General features: G+C 32.9%; 2 protein-coding genes and 1 long non-coding RNA gene across 4 annotated transcripts; 1 reads left to right on the top strand and 2 right to left on the bottom strand.

Annotated features, from left to right (window-relative positions):
• Positions 1–897: 897 nt before the first annotated feature.
• On the bottom strand, positions 898–1,738 carry LOC129308079 (glycine-rich protein 5). The gene has a single exon (XM_054949074.1). The coding sequence runs from the start codon at positions 1,708–1,710 to the stop codon at positions 1,105–1,107; it is 606 nt and encodes a 201-aa protein (XP_054805049.1). The 5' UTR covers positions 1,711–1,738; the 3' UTR covers positions 898–1,104.
• Positions 1,739–10,436: 8,698 nt separating this feature from the next.
• LOC129308362 (uncharacterized) lies at positions 10,437–11,794 on the top strand. Its single transcript, XM_054949443.1, has 3 exons — positions 10,437–10,454; positions 10,618–10,690; positions 11,070–11,794. The coding sequence occupies exons 1-3, from the start codon at positions 10,437–10,439 to the stop codon at positions 11,678–11,680; spliced, it is 702 nt and encodes a 233-aa protein (XP_054805418.1). The 3' UTR covers positions 11,681–11,794.
• A 2,259-nt stretch (positions 11,795–14,053) lies between these two features.
• LOC129308311 (uncharacterized) lies at positions 14,054–17,094 on the bottom strand. 2 transcript variants are annotated; one of them, XR_008592584.1, is made up of 3 exons: positions 16,649–17,094; positions 16,464–16,503; positions 14,054–15,564 (listed from the first exon to the last, which is right to left on the bottom strand). It is a non-coding gene; the product is annotated as an uncharacterized LOC129308311 (long non-coding RNA). The 2 variants fall into 2 exon arrangements; XR_008592583.1 differs by lacking the exon at positions 16,464–16,503.
• Between the last annotated feature and the right edge of the window lie 6,620 nt (positions 17,095–23,714).

Raw genomic sequence — 23,714 nt, 5'->3', positions numbered from 1 at the left:
AAAAATTAAATAATAACAACACCAAGCCCACAAGATACATCATATGTGTATGCCTTATAATGTTCAACTAAAAAAAAAAAAAATAGTCACCCAAATGCATTTACACAAAATTCAAGATTAACCACACGTACACATCCATATGTTTAAAGCGCTGAACAACTTATAACTTTTTATAGATATATTGATGATTGATACTTATAATAAACATTGAAAAAACTAATCTTAGAAGATATATATATATATATATATATATATTTTGCCTGAAATCTTAGAAGATATTAAATTATAGATATATTTAATGAAAAGTTCAAAGAATATGTAGCAATCTAGTTGAAAATTTTTTTTATTACTCTCTTCTCTCGGTCTTGAAGGTGCTGACAATGAATTTTACTTTTCTTGCTCACAAAAAAAAACTTAAAAATATGAATAAATTAATAATGAAGTTAAAAACGAGATTTCATGAAACTCATCCTGATATCGTTTTATTTATTTCAAACTATTTTGACCTTTTTTTTCGAAATTATATATGTGCAATAAAACATATGTTGTAGTGCTGACCTTGAATCCAAATTAATTCGCACATCAAATGGTTTGTTCGTAAACAGGTGGAAGAGAATTGAATAATTCAGTTGGTAAATTAAAAATGTTATAATTTAAATATTTCAGCTTATAATGTGAGTAGAACATCTCTGGCAGGTAATTTACAAGTACTTACTTTTCAAATTCTATAGCATGTTCTAATTCTGATGAACATTCAAAATCCAACTCACCTACTATTTAAGAAACTTGAAATTTGACGATAACAAGTTGAAGCAACGACCAGAGACTTGCATTATACTAAAAGTCTGAAACATGAAATTTGGCAACTCAAATTACTACTATATAGCCAGCTATAGCTAGTGCATTCACTTAATCTGACATTCAAACGTTAAAACAAAGCTAACCAGACCCCAAAGCGGACACATCAATGCTCGGAGATGAAAATAACAAGATCACATGGCAAATGTAAAACCCAAAACCCTAACCATTAACCACAGTTCAGATGCTAACCCCACAAACCCACCACCAAGGTGTAAAAATATGTAGATATGGAAACCATCTTAACTAAGGATGCATCGGGTGATAAGGATGGTAGCCGCCGCCACCTAAGCCACCACCAGCACCCGCACCGCCGACCCCACCCACACCCCCAACTCCTCCACCTCCACAACCACCACCAGCTCCACCTAAGCCTCCAGCACCGCCTCCACCAGCACCACCCAAGCCTCCGGCACCGCCACCAACTCCACCCAAGCCTCCGGCGCCGCCTCCAAGTCCACCAAGGCCTCCAGCACCACCACCCAGGCCACCTATACCACCACCGAAACCCTTGTGGCCACCAATTCCGGCGAACCCACCAATACCACCGAACTTGCCGAGGCCACCTCCGACGCCAAACTTGGGGAAGATTCCCCCGACACCAGCAAAACCTCCCATCCCCGCGAATCCACCGACTCCGCCGACGATGAAGTGCTTCTTGTCAGCAACACCAGTGGCCATAGGGGACTCAGCAGCCGCAGGTGCACTTGCATGCACCAGAGTCTGCTCTTTCCCATGATTCTTGGTGTCATTGTCATGGCTCGTATCGCCAGGTACCTTACGTGCACTTGCATGTAGTATGAATGGTAAAAGAAGGATCGTAATTTGGAGGGAAGAACACCGTTTTGCCATTTCCAGAGATAGCTAGCTCCTTCGCTACTTTCACTGAGAGAGATTTGAAGGGTGATTTGCATGCAAAGGGATCGTCTCTGGTGTCTTATATATAACTGAGGAGTTGAAAAGAGGGTGGAGGGGCAGTTGGGAGGAGTAAATAACAGTGTAAATGGTCTCTGTAGATCTCGAGAAGGCAAATTCTTGGGATTAATAACCACCCCAGGCGGGTGAGTTAGGTTGGCATCGCGACAAGACGACCAAATTTAAGGATGTCATGTGTCAATGCCAATCTCATTCATTCATTCATGGGAGTTCTCATTTCCGCTTCTGTGCACAGTATAACGCAGTCTTATTTCTTTTTTTAAAAAAGAAAGCGTTTGATTTAAAAATACACGAGCACTGTAGAGCTTTATTTAGTTAGTGCTTCTAATTTTATCTGACTGCCACTCGCAAATTAATGTGTTTTAATTGACCTAGTTCATGTTTTATCCCTACAGTTATTAGGATGCTATAATTTTAACTCCTCGTCTAGTTCTACCTAGAAAAAAACGAGTTACAATTCTTTTGAGGACTGACTGATTTTTTTAATTAGGAAGCACTGAATATATGGGAAAATTTATCTATCAGCTAATTATTGATCGATTAGAATGAGAAGTAGGAGATAATATTTATGTATATATAATTTACTGTTGATAGTTTAAGCAAGGAATGACTCTGTGTATACGTAATTAACTAATTTGTTTAGATTGGGATCCAATACCTGATTCTTTTTAGGTAAAAAAAAAAAGAAGAAGAAGAAGCTAGCTAGAAGGAAATCTGGAAGATCGAGCGAGCATTATTTCCTTTCAGCAAATGATATGTTAATTGTTGATGACTGATATATATTTTGGGTTGGGGCTATAGCTGGTATATATATAAACCTTACTAATCAAATAATTAAATATAATTTAATGTTTAAATTCCATATCACAAAAAATTGCTTGTGTTTTTGGAAAGTCAATAAATATGTGTAATGTTTAATTTAATATTGATTGAAAAATTGAGATTCTTCTCCATTCCGTCGTCAAATTTAAATTTAAGCTCTAAAATCCTCACACCGCCTCAGACAAATATTTTTCTCTTCCTAGCCAACCATGTCTTCTGAAAATACGGTCTTCTTTCTTAAACTTTGCCCTCCCGCTCTTTTTCCTTCTTTCTGAATTTACCAACAATGTTTTTATGTGTTCTTGATCTGCATTGATTTGATTTGATTTAATCTGTTTAATTTCATGAAGCTATAATCACTGTGTTTTGATTCATCTTTTTTCTTTTTAGGAGTATTTCTTTGAAATTAATACTGGAGATGGCTGGGAAAAATCTCTGATTAAGATTTTGAACAGCTTTGAAGGTATTTTCTCTTCTATCCACCTCTTGTCTTGTCCTAACTATTAAAGTTTCAAACTTTAGTTTTCTTAGTTAATCAAATCGTTAATTCAGACATGAGGATTTCAAACATTCCGAAACCAATTTTATATAGACAATATAATTAATATACTTTAGTCCTTGCTATTATAGGTGAGCAGTTAATCTGTGTTCCCGTGACCTCATATTTATGCTATAAACTGATGTTTTAATTTTTATGATCAATATCATAAATAGGTGGAAGAATCTGAAAAATTTTCAATCCTTATATGTTAATAAGAGGGCATATAATAAACTTCATTTTTCAGATAATGCAGTTAATTTTCATTTTTGTTTTTCCTTGCCAAATATAAAATGCTCATTTGGAAAATATTTAGCTATTGGCTATTGTATAGAACTTTATAATTTATTATGATATTTTTTTTTATCAATTGGTCTTTGCTTGTCTTTTTCTTTTTTTCTTTTTAATCTAGAGAGACAATCCTTAATATCCCGGGATTACAAGAAGGATTAAACCCTCAATTTTTCATTTATAAGAGAGCTTTGCATGCTAGTTAATAACATCATTATTGAATCTCTACTTTGGTTTTAATATGTTTTTTATATGCTATATTGTATAAAAATTTTGAGCATGGAACTTTTTTAGACCAAAACGGAACTAATTGGTTAACCATTATTTTGTAATGGAATACTGAAATATTGTTATTGATGTTGGTTAAAAAAAAATCATTGGGTGAGAATGATCATGAATGAAGCTAGTATGAGGAAACTATGAATTATTATTAAATCAAAGGAAAAATTCAAAGAGATCGTTCAATACGTATCTCCGAAAGTAGTCTTGGGTTCTTTTTCCTCTCTTCTATACTAGGGGGACATAAGCTACGTAAATTATTGTGTGACAAAACTATGAGGAGAGCTCACGTCCGTATGCTGTGAAGCTAGGAGGAGATTAAGAAAATAAACTTCATGGCTAATTAGAAGAGAATGAGGAAGAACGCAATGAACATTGCAGATAGCTTGGCTAGAAAGCCAGGGAGAAAATACTTAATAGCAGAAAGTAGTTGCCTCACACACACATCATTTTCAATAATCTCAAGTTTTATAAAATCATATAAATTATTATACATATAAATAGAGAGAGATTATATAATGCCTATATGGCACAGTGGCATCAAGCCCTTCCATTGCCTACTTAAAATTGCAAGTGATATATTAGTGTATGTGTGTAAAGATTAAAAGAAGCGTATCTTCCTTTTTTATAGGAAAAAAAAAAGTCAATACAACATTTTAAGGCCACGGCAACAGTTAACTTAGCAACGGACAAAAAATTGTTGCCTATTCTTACAATAGGCAACACTTTTGTAAGTATTATGAAATAGGCAACATTTTTATACTTTTTACAAGTTATTTTTAATTTGATAATTTTTTTTATACCTGTTGCAAGCTATTTTTAAATACACAACATAAGATAAATTTTGCCTATGAAATTTTTGGTCTGCCAACAAATAAAAAATGTTTTTATTGTTTATATGTTTACTTAAATCCTTTTGTTCGTGTGTTCCCATTCTCAATTCATTTCCCCTTCCCTTCTAAGTCTCAACCCTACCCTTCTCCCCTCTCCCGTTTACGTCTCTCAATCTCACGAGTCGCGACTACGTAGTGCTTTCCCTTTGCCAAATATCTTCTTCCCCTTCTATCTTTCTCTGTCGTGAGTTGGTGCTAGTGCCCTCTCAATTCTTCGTTCTTCTGTTGGCTCGTTGCCGGTACGTGCTCGCATATATGTTTTTCATTCACAATGCTGTGGTTGCAGTGTCTGTTTTTAAGCTCCTCTCCTCCTTCCTTTGCTTTGTCAGCACTATGCCCATGTGCGTGTAAGTTTCAGTCTCTTCTTTAGTTTTTATTTACAGCTGGATATTGATGTTCAATTTATTGTGGGCAACCGCCTAGACAAGGTAGAAATTGAGATGCATTTCAAATTACGGCTTTATCCTGAAAATTCTTGATAATCTATTTAATTGTTTTAAACAGTTAACTTATCGATCTTAGGTCCTTCGAAGAAGCGGAGTTAAATATTCCAGTATGTTGGCTACAGGGTATTGGTGTGTTCATTTAAACTGCAATGAGTTTTTGCTGTTTTATACAAAAAATATAGTTTTGAATAGATTAAATTAATTAAGGATGTATCAAACATGATTAAACTTTTAGAAGAAGGCTTTTATATTAAAGTATATTTGAGTCGTGATTAGGGGGAAAAAGAGAAATCATTTTCAAGAACCACTCCATCCATTCTAGTAAAATTCATGACGATCTCCATTTATGTTAGTTGAGTATATTGCCTTTAATTTGATGTCCGGTGATTCTTTACTCTGTAGTCACTATACGCCAGCAAAGTTTAAGTCAAAGACTATAAGCTTCTCTGTTTGGCCAATATTGAAGTGAGGAATCAGAGTTTCACTTTAGTTGGAGTTCTGGGTAACTGGTGAACTTCACGGCATGTAATGCCGCAGGAAGCATCTTAGTGAAAGCAACTTAACAAGGTAACCAATCAAGTGAAACTCTGATTCCTCACTTCAATATTGGGTAACTGGTGAACTTCACGGCATGTAATGCCTCAGGAAGCATCTTAGTGAAAGCAACTTAACAAGGTAACCAATTAAGTGAAATTTATTGATCCTTTTACTTAATATTGATGAGCTTGTTATTTTGGCTTCTGAATTGTGGAAAATGACCTATTGAACTTGTTGCCTTGAAAGGGTCATCTAATTCCCCTTCCCATGTAATCTATTGATATGAAAAATCATCATTTTTCCATACAGCTTGCATTTTGTTTTAATCTGACTGCCTAATCTTTTTTTAATATTTAGCAATCCCTCATTTTATGTTAAAAACTGGCATTAGTTTTGAAGCTTTTAAGTAATCATTAAACTGAGATAGAAGCTTGTTTGGGTTGGAATTTATGGTGGTTAATGGGAATTTGCACATACTATGGATAAAGTAATGCCCGAACCAACAGCAGTGAGGAGGGTTGGAAAGGGGAATAAAACAAAACATGTGGGATTTGGAGTGAGTAGGAGAGTAAAATAATGGGGAAGCCCTACCAATCCCATTATAAAACATTTTTTCTGGGTGGGATTGAGATGTGAGAGAGTTCCAAATTCATCACATGCTGCTTCTTTTTCGCTCAACGCATATTGCCACCATTTTTTATTCACTAAAATCTCCTTTACTCACATGTGTATCCAATCTTCCCACTGCCTTTTAAGTTTTAACTTCCAATCCAACCTATTTATCAGTAAAGTGGATTGGCGGGTTGATTGAAAATTTTTAAAGGCTAAGATCAAGTTGTTTTATATTTTCAAGAAATTTGTAATTAATTAATCTTAAAACTTTTAAATATATATATATATAGTTATGTAACATCTTACAAGTTACTTTATTAATAAAAATGAGAAATTAGACAAGAAATCAAGTCTTCGGAATAAAAACAAAGATTATGCTTAAAATAAATGCAAAACTTTGTTATTCTCTATGCTTTAGTTCAGCACTGTAGTGTAAGATTTCAATTATGGATGTGATTTTAACCTCAAAATTAATAATTTTGAAATTTTCAAAATTCTTCTTCGGTAAAGGTAAAGCATCCTCATTGGTTTGAGTAATGCTCATAAACTTTTGTTATTAATAAATGAATAGGGCCATTTGCAAAATATTATGTCTTGTTTAGTAGAAGGATAACATGATTTGATAGATCCATGGGCACAGTAGAGGTTTTCAATTTGCAAAAGAGCCATAAACATTGCTTTTGAATTCCCTGATCAGCAAAAAGTGAAAGAATTGGACTGTGCGGGACTCTTCCACTTTAATCAAGTCCAAGAGGATTCCTACCTGTGATTGAAAAAATCAAGGCCTCTTCTTGAATTTTGCATCACATAGAATGCATTAGTTGTCTTTTTGTTGTATTTGTTTTTTTATAAAACAAAAACTAATCTATTTAGGACGCATTTATTTTGGTCCTCCATATATTTTAAGCTAAAGCAGTAATGCAATTTTCATTTTGGCCTTCCATATATATATAGTTCTCAATTTCTGCAAAGCAATGGGAATTTGCTTGGGGTTTTTGGCAAATATTTCAGGAAGTAAGTTTAAACAGTAGAATTATTTTAAGTGTGTCAATTGCATATGGGTCAGCCATGGCCTATGATATGGATGGTAAGATAGGTATCTGATAATTGCTATGACTAACTTTTTTATCTTATTATTAGTAGAACCCTCCTTTCCCATCTCTTTTGAAGTTTACCCTGCCTTTTTCTTTCTTACAGTGTTGGCAAGCTTGGATGATCTGATCTTGCTGCTACTCATTAAAGTTACCTTATAGCTCGTTAACACAAAGCCCGATCCTTACTGTCTATGTTTTCTTTGACGAGGTCTGAAAGCATTGTTCTAAGTTCTAATTCTCCCATTAACTTCTTTAGAAACTCTTAATGTATAATTTACTTTATTCTCTCATTTGGCCTCTTACCTCAAGGCCATGCTACTGGACTAGGTTTCCTATTCTCTTATTTCAATATTCTCTTAGCTGAGGGATTTAAAAGGTGTGGAAAGAGTTGTAGCTTGAGATGGATAAACTATCTAAGGCCTGATTTGAAAACAAGCAGGTTCTCGCTCTCACAACCAGAGGAGGATATTATTATGATTTATAGATTGATGTTATTGGTTGTAATGTATTTTGGAAGTTTAATCTTTTATTAGTACTTGAACACTATGGTTAAGACTGTTATGAGGACACGATTTTATTGTATTGTATGTTGATGTTGTCAGTATTATCAATATTATTGAAATTATGAGAAATCAAATTTTTGTCTGAGAACTCTGTTATATGCTAGAAAATGTTGCCATAGAAGTTAAAGGTAGCATGAGAAAACCGTTGCCATAAAGCAACAACAGGCACTAACTATTGCCTATTTCTAGACTTCAAAACTGTTGCCTGTATGCCAACAATAGGCAATGGTTTTTCCTTCTTTGCCTAAAGTTCTAAAAGATTATTGCCTTAAATTTTAGGTAGCAGCCACTTGGATCATGGTTGAAAACCGTTGCCTATACAAATAGGCAACGGTTTTTCACCCAACAAGAAACAATGCCTGTTGCCATAGGCATAAAATGTTGTGCTGGATGTTGGGAGATGCATCTTAGAAAATAAATATTTATATATACATGGAGAGAGAGAATTGGGCCCATCAAAAATAAAGCCCATTGAAAATTTTGGGTTGGGACTATAGCTGTTATATATATAAACCCTACTAATCAAATAATTAAAGACAATTTAATATTTAATTTTTATATCACAAAAATTTTCCCGTGTTTAAAAAGTCAATAAATATGCAAAGTGATGAATGGATGCATTAATGATTGAAATTTAAATTTAAGCTTTAAAACCCTCGCACTGCCAAAAAAAAAAACATTTTTCTCTTCTTTGCCAACCATGCGTTCTTCTTTCTTAAACTTTGCCCTTCCACTTTTTTCCCTTCTTTCTACATTTACCAATAATATTTTTATGTGTTCTTGATCTACATTGATTTGATTTCATTTAATCTGTTTGATTTCATAAAGCTAAAATCACTATGTTTTGATTCATCTTTTTTTCTTTTTAGGAGTATTTCTTTGAAATTAATATTAAAGATGGCTGGGAAAAATCTCTGACTAAGATTTTGAGCGGCTTTTAAGGTATTTCCTCTATTATCCACCTCTTATCTTGTCCTAACCTATCAAAGTTTTGAACTTTAGTTTCTTTGTTAATTAGATCGTTGATTCAAGCATGAGGATTTCAAACATTTCGAAATCAATTTTATATAGACAACATATATATTTTGGCCATCACTATTATAGGTGAGCAGTTAACTTGTGTTCTTGTGACCTCATATTTATGCTATAAAATGATGTTTTAATTTTTATGATCAATATCATAAAGAGATGGAAGAATGTGGAAAATATCCAATCCTTATATGTTAATAAGAGGGCATGTAATGTAAAATATTCGCAGATCTGAATTATCGGCTTAGATTCTCTCCAAAATTCATGAGGCTTTTATTTTAAATTTTTGCCTACAGGATGCAAATTTAAATTAGACAGCATGGTTAAATACTTATACCCAGGAAATATAACCACCTAAACCAAAAAAATTCTCACAAGCATTTTAGCAGACACCAATGGGGCATGCATATTACAAAGCATACGAAGGACACAAATTATAGAGCATGCAATATCTCAACGCAGAAGGCCACGATTTAAAAAAAAAAAAATTAGTTTGGGGAGAAAAATTTACATGGCTAAAGAACATGGCGAGGATAAATGTTGGCGGTACTTTTCATCGTATAAGCAAGGTCGGGGCGTGCGGCGGTGACAGGGGTGAAGTTTTCGATTTGGTTACGGAGCTGACCAATTGATCTTACTTCCTCCTATTGTTAAGAAAAACAACTTATTTTAAACACTGAATATGAACTAAAAAGATGCATAAGGATATAACACCACCAGTTGTTATTTTACGAGAAAAAAAAAAAAAAAAGAAGAGGAAGAAGCTTCTTCCGGTACAAGAAAAGAAGCAGTGAGAGTTTGAAGGATATTCAATACAAGATGTGAAATCCACAATACTAATCAGATGCAGTCAAAAGATAAGAATGCAAAAAAGAAATAAACAAATATCACCCACACCTTTCTTCCTCCGGTTTCGCTCTCTGACCTACTCGACACCACCAAGATCGAAACAATCAGCTCCCACACCATGGTCCGCCCTCTCCATTCTCTTAGTGACGACTTCCTCTCACTCTCGGCGCCTCATCGAGTTAAAGCACAGCCGAATGAGTAAACAACGGCAGACGAAGTGAGAACGGACCCAAGAGCGGTTAGACAGCCGGGGCACTTACTAAGCGCGGAAGCTCGAGGACCAAGATTGGGGAATCAAACAATGATAAAGCAAATGGGAACGCTGAAGACGGTGAAGACGTGGAGAAGAAGAAAATGGGATCATCTGACGGCATCAGAGGCCTAAGCAGCAGGAGAGCACTGTCAGTGAAATAGTCGGGGGCATTTTTGGTAGTGCACTGGTCATTTACTGTTCGTAGAAATTGATAATGCACATCATCTGAAGATCCCAAGCGGATATCGATTATGGATTTCCATATTATAAAAATTTTTCTGTGGTTTTGGAAAGTCAACAAATATGCCAAAAGAATGGGCGCATTAATGATTGATTAAAAGATTGATATTCTTCTCCATTCTATCGCCATGTTTAAATTTAAGCTTTAAAACACTCACACCGTCTCGGACAAAAATTTTTCTCTTCTTCGCCAACCATGTCCTCTGAAACTACGGTCTTCTTTCTTAAGCTTTGCCCTCCCACTCTTTTTCTTTCTTTCTGAATTTACCAACAATGTTTTTATGTGTTCTTGATCTGCATTGATTTGATTTGATTTCATCTGTTTGATTTCATGAAGCTATAATCACGGTGTTTTGATTCATCTTTTTTCTTTTCAGGAGTGTTTCTTTGAAATTAATACTGGAGATGGCTGGGAAAAATCCCTGACTAAGATTTTGAGCAGCTTTGAAGGTATTTCCTCGTCTATCCACCTCTTGTCCCTAACTTATCAAAGTTTTGGACTATAATTTTTTTTGTTAATCAGATCGTTAATTCAGACATGAGTATTTCAAACATTCCGAAATCCATTTTATATAGACAATATTATTAATGCATTTTGGTCCTCACCATTATAGGTGAGCAGTTAACTTGTGTTCATGTGACCTCGTATTTGTGCTGTAAACTGATATTTTAATTTTATGATCAGTATCATAAATAGGTGGAAGAATCTGAAAAATATTCGATCCTTATATGTTAATAAGAGGGCATATAATGCAAAATATTCACAGACTTGAATGATCGGCTTAGATTCTCTCTAAAATTCGTGAGGCTTTTATTTTAATTTTTGCAGACCCTGTCTTCGACATAAATCCAACGTTGGGATATGCTTACGTGAAAGGCAAGACAGATAGATACCAAATTTTGAAGAAGCTAAAGAAAGGTGGGAAACATGCAGACCTCAAGAGGATCACTTTTGGTTCTCAAGGAGATGATAATAATCATAATAACCCTCCCCATGCTTCATCACTTCCAAAAATGGGCCCTCTTTATGATCCTTATTATCATTATGCCGATGATCTTTATAATTACCATTCACGTGGATACAACCCTTGGCATGCTAACAACAACCTTAGTCACCTGTTTCTGAACAATCCTCGCAATTACCATGGACCTAATCATCATCTTCCTCATCCCTTGCATGGTCACGGCCATGAATGGAGGGGCTCCTTCCACCGACATGACTCGCATGTGACAAGTTCTTCCACATCATCGTCATCTTCCCGCCCCGTGACAGGACCAAAACCATCAACCCGACCACCAGTGACTGAACCAGTGCGTCTTGCTCCTTCTAGAAGGCTCGGATTCATTAAGAAAGTTTTTTTCATCAAGAAAGGTATTTCCATTAAGAAAATTACTAGGAAGTTTCGCTCATGCTTGAGGTTTTGCGATAAAATCAAGTAACTCGTTAGCTCGCGTATTTCACTTAACCAGGGATTATGATATAGTTTGAGTTTTGATGTCAGTCAGGTGACGAGTTGATGTCGTTTTCATTTTTGTTTTTCCTCCCTAAATATAGAATGCTCATTTGGTCTTTGCTTGTCTTTTTTTTTTTTTTTTAACTAGCTTTTATTACCCTATGCGATACAAGGGAAGCAAAAATTATATTGAATTAAACACCACATTTTATATTATTCTACCAATATTTTCATGATCATGTAACAAAATCTATAGTCCGTCTATGCTTTTTATCCTTGATAATGCCACATATCATGCTTTTACTTCCTCATGAAATGGATGGGAACATTATGCATAAATATTGATCAAATACAATGATTAATTTTTATAATAATTTATTGATTGAAGGATTTGCTTTTTTTTTTCATCTGTCATGCAAATAAATTAAAATTGTTAGGCATCTTTTTATGATATTATAGTTTATAATTTTTTTATTTAAGATATAATGTCTTCATCTATATTGGATTTATATTTTAAATTTAAATATAATGCCTTCACTTTATAATTTAAGAACCTTTTATTTTTATCATACTCATGTAACAACATTAACTAATTTCAAGTGTTTTTAATACGTGACAATTGATACTTTAAATTTGTAAAAAAATTGTTATTTTCCAATTTTACAATTAAGGACAAGTTACATTAGGAAAAAAAAAATTAACCACCACATCTTTACCCTATTTTAAGAACAGTAAGAAAGAATTTATTAGAAAGTAGGAACTACTAGCCAATTACACAATTTTATGCCACAATGAAAAGTGATTTTAATGTGAAGTTTTTTATTTGTGCTGAAAAAATGTGATCTTTTTTATATTTGCTAGTAACAACTTAGCTTCATGGAGGATTGAATTTTTTTTTTTTTTTGTGGGGAGTGAATAGGGTTTAAAATGTTCATTGATATTGTAAACGTACCATTATGGTTAGGGCCGCATTTGCAAGAATTTAAACGTAAAGTGAAACTGCACATACACCTAATATTGACACAAATACCACAAACATCATAGTTAGTGTTTTATCTAAGAAAAGAGATGATTCTATATTTAGCAAGTTTACTGTCAAAAAAGAGGCATTCCTAGTTTACACAATCGAGGGTTAACATTCACTTCCACTTTGGTGTATAAATATTAACATATTTTCAAAACTCACCATACTAAAAACAAATCACAAGTATAGTGATGGACTATACTTGTATATGCGCACACTGGGCCTATAAAGTATAAACTAACCCTTTTCAACTTAACCTTGTGTGTTGGGAAAATATATATACATCTGCCTTTGTTTTTTACTGAAAAAATAGTACTAAATCATACACAGATTACAAGTTAATATAAGTCTCTCGGAAACCTTCCTATCATCATCCACCACTTTTGTGCTAAAAAGTGGGGGTTAATCAAAGGTAACATGATATATATCTAACTTCAACCCACACTTCCATGAACATGAAGAAAAGTAGGCATTTTGTGCGGTTGCGTGTAAACAAGAATAAGAAATATGAACTATATAATTAAGCCCTTGCAGAAGAAATTTATCTACAAGGTTTTATGTTTGATCTCTTTTTTTAAAAAAAATAGTATTATCAAGATTTGTTTCTGTGCCTACTTCCATTTAATATCATAATTTATTATAAATATTATCATCAATCAAATTCAAATGATAATAAATTAGAATTAATTTCAATGTCAATTATACTATATAAATTTATTTTAGGTTTTTTTCCTCAACCATTCACCACATATGGATTGAATAACCTGTTGCTTTGTTCAGTGGGTAAACAGAGTTAACTTCCTCTATTATGTATACACAATCCAACTTGCAATTAACCATCGATGTCTCTCTTTACCTTACTAATGCATTGTCATTTTCCCAGCCTCAGTCTATCAACTAAATAAACATTGTCCTTTTCTCAACCTTAGCCAATCAACTAAATAAACATTGTCCTTTTCCTCTTACTTGAAGGGCTAAAGGCATCACGTGAAAGCAATTGCGAGCAAAAGTCATATGATTGATGCATATGTGTCCTTATGATCTTCTTATGGTAAAATATGATTGTCTGCCTAGACTATAGGAAGTCTTGCCATTTTCAACTTTTGAACCTGTATAATGTGGCTTTTGATCAAGCCAGATCCACAATGACGTCTTTTCCTTTTCAGCCAATTAGAGGTAAATTCAAAATTCATGTGCTGTCAAATCACTTTTGCTCTATACCCTGATATGTTAGAGACTTGAGACTAAGCACCCCCATCGGTATTAATGAGTGCATATGAATTCTGTGACAGAGACTTCTCTCTTTTATCATATATAAAGAATAAGATGTGCGTGTATAGAGGGCATATGACCGAAAATGCTATTAATAAAAATTCATACATGAGATCCCTTATGTTGACAAAACGTCATTATATGAAAAAAGTGACCCAGGAAATAGACAATCTACAGTATAAATGATACAAAACTCTTTCACCTAATAGTTTATAGACTTGCATGAAAAAATAAGGGGAAATAGACAATGTAAGGACTAAAGTACACAACAGAAGTTATAATCAACGTTCACAAATGCCAAAGAAAATACAATGTGAAAATCTAGGTTCTTTCATCTGAATCTAGTTAAAGCTCTCCTCTTTTACAATCAGCTTTTATGGATGCCCAAAAAAAAAAAATACAACATAAAAGGCTCGGTGCTTTCTCGCTTCTTCTGAATCTAGTCAGAGCCCACCCTTTTAGCTTATTCTGAAAATGCTCAGAAAAAAAGTGCCTACTTCATTCAATGCAATATAGTTAAAAGTAAGCATAGGGTGGGGCCCTTTACATTTGCCAGCCATTTCTTTTTAATAGGTAAGACGGTGTCGAATGCTAAGATTTATTTAATTCCAGTAATTTTTTTTTACTTTTAGATTCAAATCTTAACATGTCATGTTCGTACCAACTGGAGAGATAAGTTCGAACAAAGACTACACTGTATTTAAAAAAGAATGAAAGCCTTCGATTTTGAGATCATGTTCTTTAATAAAGACTAAATCTTTTCTTATAACTTTAAGTAACAAAATTATGAGATCATGTTATTTAATTTAATGGACTAATAATCACACCAAAAAAAAATAGAATACTCAACCTAAAGGTAAAATGTTTAGAAAAGATTTATTTTCAGCCTAAATTATGATTTACAAGAAAATATGAAAATCAGATACAGAAATAAATCATTTTATTAGACTAATCCAAACCTGATTCTCTATATTTTCCCTATCTCTCCTGAACAATTTCAAAAACATGCACTGTCCATTATTAATTTATCACTAATAACAGTGGAAAAAGAGTTACCTAATTGTATCATCATTACTCTATCAATTTCAAATTTACCTACACAATATGTCTAATTCTATATTAACATAATTGAGAAGCAGTTTAATTGACAGTAGAAAGTATATAATCACACTAAATAAAACTTGGACTATTAGATGGCAATAGACCATAAGTATGTGTTCAGTTAAAAGAGCGCTCATAGTATCATTCATTCTTAACAAATCCAACCTCATATATATAGCTTTTCATTAAAGAAAAGTTGATTTGCATTCCAACAATTTGCCTAGTTAGGTTACCAATCAAAACAAACCATGGGAATGCTAATAATTTAAATTTATACAGCTAAAGTCACATGAGTTAAGAAGGATTAGGTAGGAGTAGTTTCTCCCTGTAAGCAAATGCTACTAATTTATCAACAATTAAGCAACTATTAGGAATAAAGTTTTTGCAAACTTTCTCATACCCGACATCTTTTTAATGCAATTGTAAGAAAAGTAGGAGTTCATTATAGAGCATTCCTTTAATTGTCATTGCACCTGCATGGAGCAATAAAAGTCGTTTAAGAAAAGGATTGCTTGATAGCAAAAGTACAAAATCAACAGCAAAACTTTGAACATTATATATAAAAGCAGACCAAAATTTCAAGTGTTATTAATAATTCTACTGACAGCTAGCCGTTTATAGTACATAGCCAACCATCCAACTCTTATAAAGACAAGCAATCCACATTGTTCCCTTTAGGATATTTAAGAATTCTCCTGATAGCTAGCCCAAAGAAAATCATATTAAAATCACAAATGCTATTTATTTCAAAGAGGAGATAAGTATTTGGTAAATTCCAACCAAGGGAAATACCATGGATAATTGCCCATAATGAAAGTCTTGAAGTAAAACTTGCCTAAGTTCAACCTAGAGAAGTTTTCATTTCTCTATGTGAATTTCTCACTGGGTAAAAGAGTCATTTGTTGATTATCCATTTGTAGTTATATGTAGCCCACCAATTCCTACACTAAAACTGAAATGTACATCAAGCCTTAGGGGTCGGCAACACTAAAACTAAAAAGTAAATCCATTAAATTTTCATATTCAAAAGAACAAAAAGTTAAACTGATGATTTACAAACCTTAATAGAATAATTTATGGTAAAGCTATTCTCAGCCCCATTCAACCTTGAATGAAGAAAGACAAAGCTCATATTCAATAAAACGCAAAAAAAAAAAAAAAAACTTTCATAAGTAGAACACATATATGAAGTTTGACATGCCAAAACAAAGCTTGAACAACAAAGTAGAATCCAAAATCCAAACAGTGAACACTCACACCCATACACAATGATAGCTCTGAGTTAGATGGGAAAACTGGATGATGGATGTCGTGATACGAAATAGCAACAATAAGTAAGGAGGTAGACAACACAGCTACAAGAGAGACATACCTCAGAAGTTTCTATATGACAATCAAGTCAACAACATTTCCTATGACAGTTCAAAAAATAATCTTCAACATCAGAATCTTAAATCCCTCTAATCCATTGATTGTAACCCTTTACAATCACATGAATTGAGGAAGAGATACTAAGAAAATAAAAAAAGGGCTTGAGTATTAAGAGTTTGAACGTACCAGAGACCGTTGGCAATATTCAAGAGAGGGTAACCGTTGGGTCTACCATCAGCTAAGATGACGTCAGCAAGCATGGAGGTAAGGGAAGTGAGATCCTTGACAGGGTTGGACTTGAGGAGGCATTCAACTTCTTGGATTATCCTTTATGCATAGATCTACAAACGCTGGACACAAATTGAAGGACGAAGCTTCAAAGAGAAGAGATCTACGAAGCTTTGAGGCGGAAGAACGATGGAAAGATTTAGGTAGAGAAGCCAGTGATGGCTTTCACAGATAAAGTAACCACGAATGTGAAAGCCGGTGGTGGCTTTGACCATTCTGATTTTGAACAAAGCAGAAAGGTTTTGATGGCTAGATAAGACGAAGATGAATGGGAAAGGAGGGAGTCGAATGAAAGCACACCATGAAAGTAAGGAAGGAAGAAGATTGGAGCCGAATTAATGTAAAACTCTGTTAAAGGAGTGTTTAGTTTTTTTTTTTTTTTTTGGGAAGAGAAGAAGGATGAAGCATATGTCATTGTCATAATTTTTTAAACAGGCTTTACTTAAAGAGAAAGGCCCTTTAGTCCCTTTCAAGTTTCAAGCCTATAAAACGTACAACTAGTTGAAATGTGACTCACGGAGCCCAAAACTGAGCCATTACTATTTATAAGAGGTATTTTAGTTTTTAGTAATATATTGATTTAAAGAGACAATCTCTAATATCGTGGGACTACAAACAGAATCAAATCCTTAATTTTTCATTTATAATAGAGCTTTGCATGTCATTCAACTAGAAGATCATTATTGAGCCTCTACTTTAGTTTTTCATATGTTTTTAATACACTATATTATATCCAACTTTTTAGCACGAAACATTTTTAGACCAGTACGGACAAATAAGATGTCACACAACTCTTACGATCTGGTGATACTTTTGCCAAATAAGTAATTTGTTGTATTGTGCGGTGGGGCCATAAAGCAATCATCACACGACACGACTCTTAAGGGTCATAAGCTAATCGCTCTCAAGATCGGTATGCATGAAGGCCCACCCCGTTTTTTTTTTTTTTTTTGGAATTTTTCTAACCAGTTTAGCCCTTCCATACAGGGAATGATGTTCCACACATATTTAACACGCTACCCCAACATTCAGCACTGCTAATTAACTAACCCCAACACCCATCTAATCTAATCCCCGCCCATTTTAGGTTCACGGGAGATAGAAATAGAATCCACAACGTCTTATTTTAAAGTGGAAGGCTTGTGCTATTTTTGGGCCCATCTAATTAAGTGAATCTATAAAATAAATACAAATTAAAGACACAAAAATCTTGAAATATATATATAAATATTATAAGATACCTTAATATTCAACCGCTCTTTCTAGAAAATAACCCCTTTATCTCAACTATGTCCATTGCATATTGATAAAGTGAAAAAGATCTGTGTGCAGATATAGAAAATTAATTAATTAGTGGTAGAAAAAGCTTACCAAATCTGTGACATTAACTAAAGTAGTAGAATATTCACAAAATGCATACGTGAAGTATTTATATATACGTAGGTAGATAAATAGAGAGTAGCTAGAGAGACCAATTGAGTGTTTGCATTAGAAGTTCGATTCACAACCTAAAATGGCGTACCCTCATTTGTCAACCATTTTCAACAAAATGATGCTTGCAACCATAGTGATGGTGCTCCTGCTCTCACCTGGTATGATGTGTACATACAACTGTTTATAATTAATATAATATGCAAGAGTTTGAGATAATCCATATTTATATGTATGTATGTGTGCATGTTTAATTAATAGTTTGTTGGCGGGGTGAAAATTAAAATGCAGGAGAGGGCGTGCAATATTGCCCAGGAACATGTCAACAATTTCCAGTGTGCAGTGATTATTGCAAACTGATTGGCTATAAAATAGGACAATGCATCCCTCCTCAGAATCACTTCTGTTGCTGTGCAAAATAATTACATTGCTGAAATATATTTCACATACAATAAATAAATTTATAAGTATTAATCTTCTTCTTAATTAGCTAATAATCTCTCCATATATGCCATGCATGCTTAAGAGCAATGATATTGAGTGATGAATTAATGGCGAGGTCCCCTTATATATGTCTTTATGGGTTAATGATTATATCCATATATAATTTATTGGTGCTCCAACGACATGGAATATAATCACCAACGCGCCGTAGGGTGAAGATTCTTTTAGTCCAAGCTAAGAATTCACAAACCGTGAAATTATAAAAAACGTGCAATTATAATATGTCTGTTATAGAAACAAGACAACCACTTAATGTCTCTTGTTGTCTTCCTCTGAACACCCAAAAAAAAAAAAAAAAACACGCCCAGTCACACTTGTTATTCATATCTCTGTGTGTACTGTTTACCGTGCTGTTCACATTTAATTAAAGTCATCACAAAGAGGTAATACATGAATGTGGATCCCCTCTTCGTCCTGTCCTTTTCCTCAACCCGTCTCTATTGTGTTATTTGAGTTAATGTTTTATAAAAATATTATAATAAAATATAAACTGTTAAAATTTGATTCTGTGAGTTCAAAAATATGGATTAATTAAAGTTTAACTATTATTAAAATAAACAAATTATGATTTAAAATTAAATCTTAAACGTTGAATTTTTAATCTAAACATAGGAATGAGATGAGAGAATAGGAAAATAAAATGAAAGAAAAGATGAGGAGATGATCCATATCCGAAATATATATACATAATTATTGGTAGTTCACCATAAGAGTTAATTAATGATAAAATAAAAAAATTTGCATGCCTGCCTCCTGTGGATTTTACTTTGCAAATCTAGTTTATTTTTCAATATAATTTAAAATGTGTGCAATTAATTAGCGAGTGCATAATTGTATTATACTGGGTAAATATTGATAGAAAGAAGTAAATTTAGGTCATAAATTACTAAATATTTTAAGGCCTTAAAAACATAATATAGAGACCAAAATCGAAAATATTGTTTCAATCCATAAATAACTTGTTTAGAGAAAATAGTCAAAATACAATAATACATGTTAGAAAGGAGTATGAGCTGTTATTCAAAAGACAAAATCGATTACATTAATTTTATTTAGATATAATTGCCAAGCTTACATTTTATCCGGTCAATATACCACAGAATTTATCATCCTAGCTATAACTATGGATCTTTTTTAAGTAATAAGAATATGATTGTCAATGGTTGGAATGTCTTCGTGACAGTACTTCCTTTCTCACTTGAAAGAGATTTTAATTCAAATCTACCATTGCGTGTATTTATGTGCATGCATGAGTCTACATATGCCTATTTCGATTGGCTCAATTTCATTTCAATTATTTTGGGATGATTTCATCCAAACAATTGGGATAAGAAAGGAATTCAAGAAAGGATGGGACAAGGAATTGTCCTTAAAATACTCTATTTTATTCTGAATATCATATATATATATGTATGTATGTATGTATATAATTTTTTAAAAAATATAACAATATGATTGTCAATGGCCGGATGTCTTCGTGACAGTACTTCCTTTCTCACTTGGAAGAGATTTTAATTCTAATCTACTATTGCGCGTATTTATGTGCATGCATGAGTCTACATATACCCATTCTGATCGGCCCAATTTCATTTCAATTATTTTGGGATGATTTCATCCAAACAATTGGGATAAGAAAGGAATTCAAGAAAGGATGGGACAAGGAATTGTCCTTAAAATACTCTATTCTATTCTGAATATCATATATATATTATGTATGTATGTATGTATATAATTTTTTAAAAAATATAACAATATGATTGTCAATGGCCGCATGTCTTCGTGACAGTACTTCCTTTCTCACTTGGAAGAGATTTTAATTCTAATCTACTATTGCGTGTATTTATGTGCATGCATGAGTCTACATATACCCATTCTGATCGGCCCAATTTTATTTCAATCATTTTGGGATGATTTCACAATTGAGATAAAAAAGGAATTCAAGAAAGGATGGGATAAGGGATTGTTCTCAAAATATTCTGTCATGTTTGAATATCATATATATATATATATATATATAATTTTTTAAAAATATACATTAAATGTATTAATTATATTAATGTAATTTATACTTATATTAATTATAATTTCAATATGTGCAATTCTTATTTAAAACTATAAGTTTTATATTAATAATTTAATGACACAACGTAAGCGGTATAGGGTAATATTTTTCTTTACAATATATTAATTACATTAATATAATTTATTTTTATATTTATCTATTTAATAACATTTATTTATATCATATTTTTTATTTTACTTTTAGAAGTATTTCTAGCTTAACATGTCTCAACTAAAGAAGAATAATAATAACTTAATGTTGTGCCTGATTTGCTTATTATTGTTGCTCTTATAGTTTAGAGATCAGTTGTAATTGCTATCATAATATATTATGTCATATGTGTGTGTGTATATATATTTTAAGTTATACACATATAGTTGTTATTGATATAATTCAATAATTCACTTTAAATTATTGTTATTTATGTGCTCATGTTATTTTGATTTTAAACTTAATAAGTCATGAGATTTGAAATTTTAATAAATGTTATTATATAGCCTTTTTTATTACATTGCCCACTTTATCAGGACAGTGAAACATCTCAATTTTATTCCAGTTCCATCTCAATTTTTAATCAAATAAGATGACTTTTGAAATAGAATGACACACGATATAAAAATGTGTCGATCCTGTCTCATCCTATATCCATAAGCACCTCTAAGGCCAGGCTTCCACAGTTCCACTTAATAAACCTTCTTTACTTTCAGCACCCTTTGATTAAAAGTCAAAAGTCAGGACATTGATAGATGTCTAGTTTCTTGAGTCTATACCTGATTAGTGTATTTACTTTACTACCAAATTCATATAATTATATTGGGTTGTCTGCATCATACTTGTTTTGTTTTAGTGTATTTTAATTAGTAGAAAATTAAGAGAAGTAAGAACATGCGATAATATGTAACTAATCCTACTGGAGAATTTAAAACCCGGTGAATAGTATATTTCATTCTATTTAGGAATCGCTTTCCACTAGTTTTTAAAACTAAAAAACTCAAAATTCATTGATTCCATCTAAAAAAGTATTAAGTTTTCAATTTTATGAAATAAAAAGAATGAGTGAGAAGCTCGAGAGAATTTTTAATAAGGTACACCGGTAAATGAGTGTAAAAAGAAAAATTATTATTAAAAAATAGTGACATGTCTTATAGTGTCTTATAATCATGACAGAAAAAAAATCCATCTTTAGGGGTTGGGGACTGGGGGGGTACATCTTATATCTTATTCCCAAGCCATGGTTGTACAAGCTAGCTCCATGTTATTTTCATTATTTGCAAAATACACACATTGTTTATGGGCTGCACAATACAACCGGACTGGCCGGGTTGGATGTCAACCCGAAGTCTAGTCTGAATGGAGACCGGTTTAGAATTTTTAGTCCAAAGACTGGTCCTAGTCTTGTTGGACCCGGACCTGACCGGGTTGGACTTGGTCCCACGGGTTACTGGACCAGTCCATTTCTTGAATCCAACTCTCTTCAAAAAAAAAAGTCCTCATATCCCCTTTCCTATTCACTGTTATCAATATCATAAGCTTACTACCGTTGAGTTTCAAAGCAAGCACTATTTAATTGCACATGATCCTTGTTATGAGATTAATTATGTTTCTTTCAGTTTTTTAGAGTATAAATAATCATCTTTCTCGCGTATTATATGAAGTACAAAAAAGGTGTCATACTATTCAATACCTATAAATATTACTACTGTTTTTTTTTATTCTTGCAAGTGTCAAAGAGCTAGTTAGAGATTTGTGTTAATTATAAATGTAAGATTTCCATTTTTTTTGTCTCTTGTATTTTATTTTTGTCTAAATTACCCTATAATCATATTTTCATGCGATATGGAGAATGGAGAAATGACAAATGAGGCTATCAGACTTCAGAGTTCAGAGACCGAGTCTGAAGCATGCACGTGAGGTGTGAGGGTACTGTTACTGGGCTCAACTAAGTAAGATCTTTTTTTTTTGTAAATAATATAATTTTTAATATTTAATATTAAAAAATAACCTGGACCGGGCCGGACTGATTGGTCCGAAAGAGCAGTCTCTAGTTGGTCTGACCCGTATGTGCAGTCTGACCCGTTCAGTCCAGTCTTTTGTTCGGGTTGAATTTTTCAAGACCGGGTTGGACCGGGTCACACCGGGTCGGACCAAACAGACCGGGTTTGAGTTTTTTTCTGCACAGCCTAATTGTTGGATGGGAGCTGCTATCTGAAAATTAAACAAGAAAATAAACTAGGCAACAAGTAGTGGAAGAACACGCTATATCCTATTTGTTGTTAACTCAAGTTCGTGGATCTTTTAATATTATATATTAGTGACCGTCTTCGTCCTAGTTTATATATGAGAGACAAATCATGCATATTTACAATCTTATTTTTTTAAAATAAAAAAAAAATTTTAAAAAATACCTTTTATTTAATACTTCATTTATAAAAGAGCATTAAAATAAAAGAATATAATAAAAAAACATGTTAAGAAAATTTATTTTTATTAAGTGTTTTATATTTTAAAATATTAAATTTATATAAAAATATTTTATTAATCGAGACGCAGAGAGTATTAATCAAATGATGTGAAACTTTTCAAAGCACTTTTACTTGAACAATTTATAGATCAGAATATTTTTTTTTTGGATATGTTAATATAAGGCATGAAGGCTCCTCTACTTAATTAAATTAATATAGAAGACACCAAAATATCGCCTTAACAAAATTAACCACCCATCTTAATATCATACAATAATCATCACGTATTGATAAAGCGAACAAGATCCATGTATGTGCGCTGATATAGAAATTACATTAATAATGAAGGCCAAAAATCTCCTAACATATTGCGTATCCCGCAAGATCTAGATCTCTTAGACTTTAATAAAATTGTCAAATTTAAGGAGAATATTCACACAAGCTTGAGAAATCTTTGAATATCTGAGGAAGGCAAGAAGCTTGGCAAATTAGAATGGCATGCCCT

This window comes from Prosopis cineraria, unplaced genomic scaffold (assembly GCF_029017545.1).
Source record: "Prosopis cineraria cultivar Desert tree isolate PC_DT_omini unplaced genomic scaffold, ASM2901754v1 PC4, whole genome shotgun sequence".
Taxonomy (NCBI): domain Eukaryota; kingdom Viridiplantae; phylum Streptophyta; class Magnoliopsida; order Fabales; family Fabaceae; genus Prosopis; species Prosopis cineraria.
The sequence above is the reverse complement of the archived record's forward strand: the minus strand, read 5'-3'. Positions and strand labels throughout refer to the sequence as shown.

Excerpts from the sequence above, each read along its gene's own strand:
- LOC129308079 (XM_054949074.1), bottom strand. The coding sequence starts at position 1,710 with ATGGCAAAACGGTGTTCTTCCCTCCAAATTACGATCCTTCTTTTACCA.
- LOC129308362 (XM_054949443.1), top strand. Across the intron at positions 10,691-11,069 it reads GATTTTGAGCAGCTTTGAAG|ACCCTGTCTTCGACATAAAT; the intron begins GTATTTCCTCGT and ends TAATTTTTGCAG.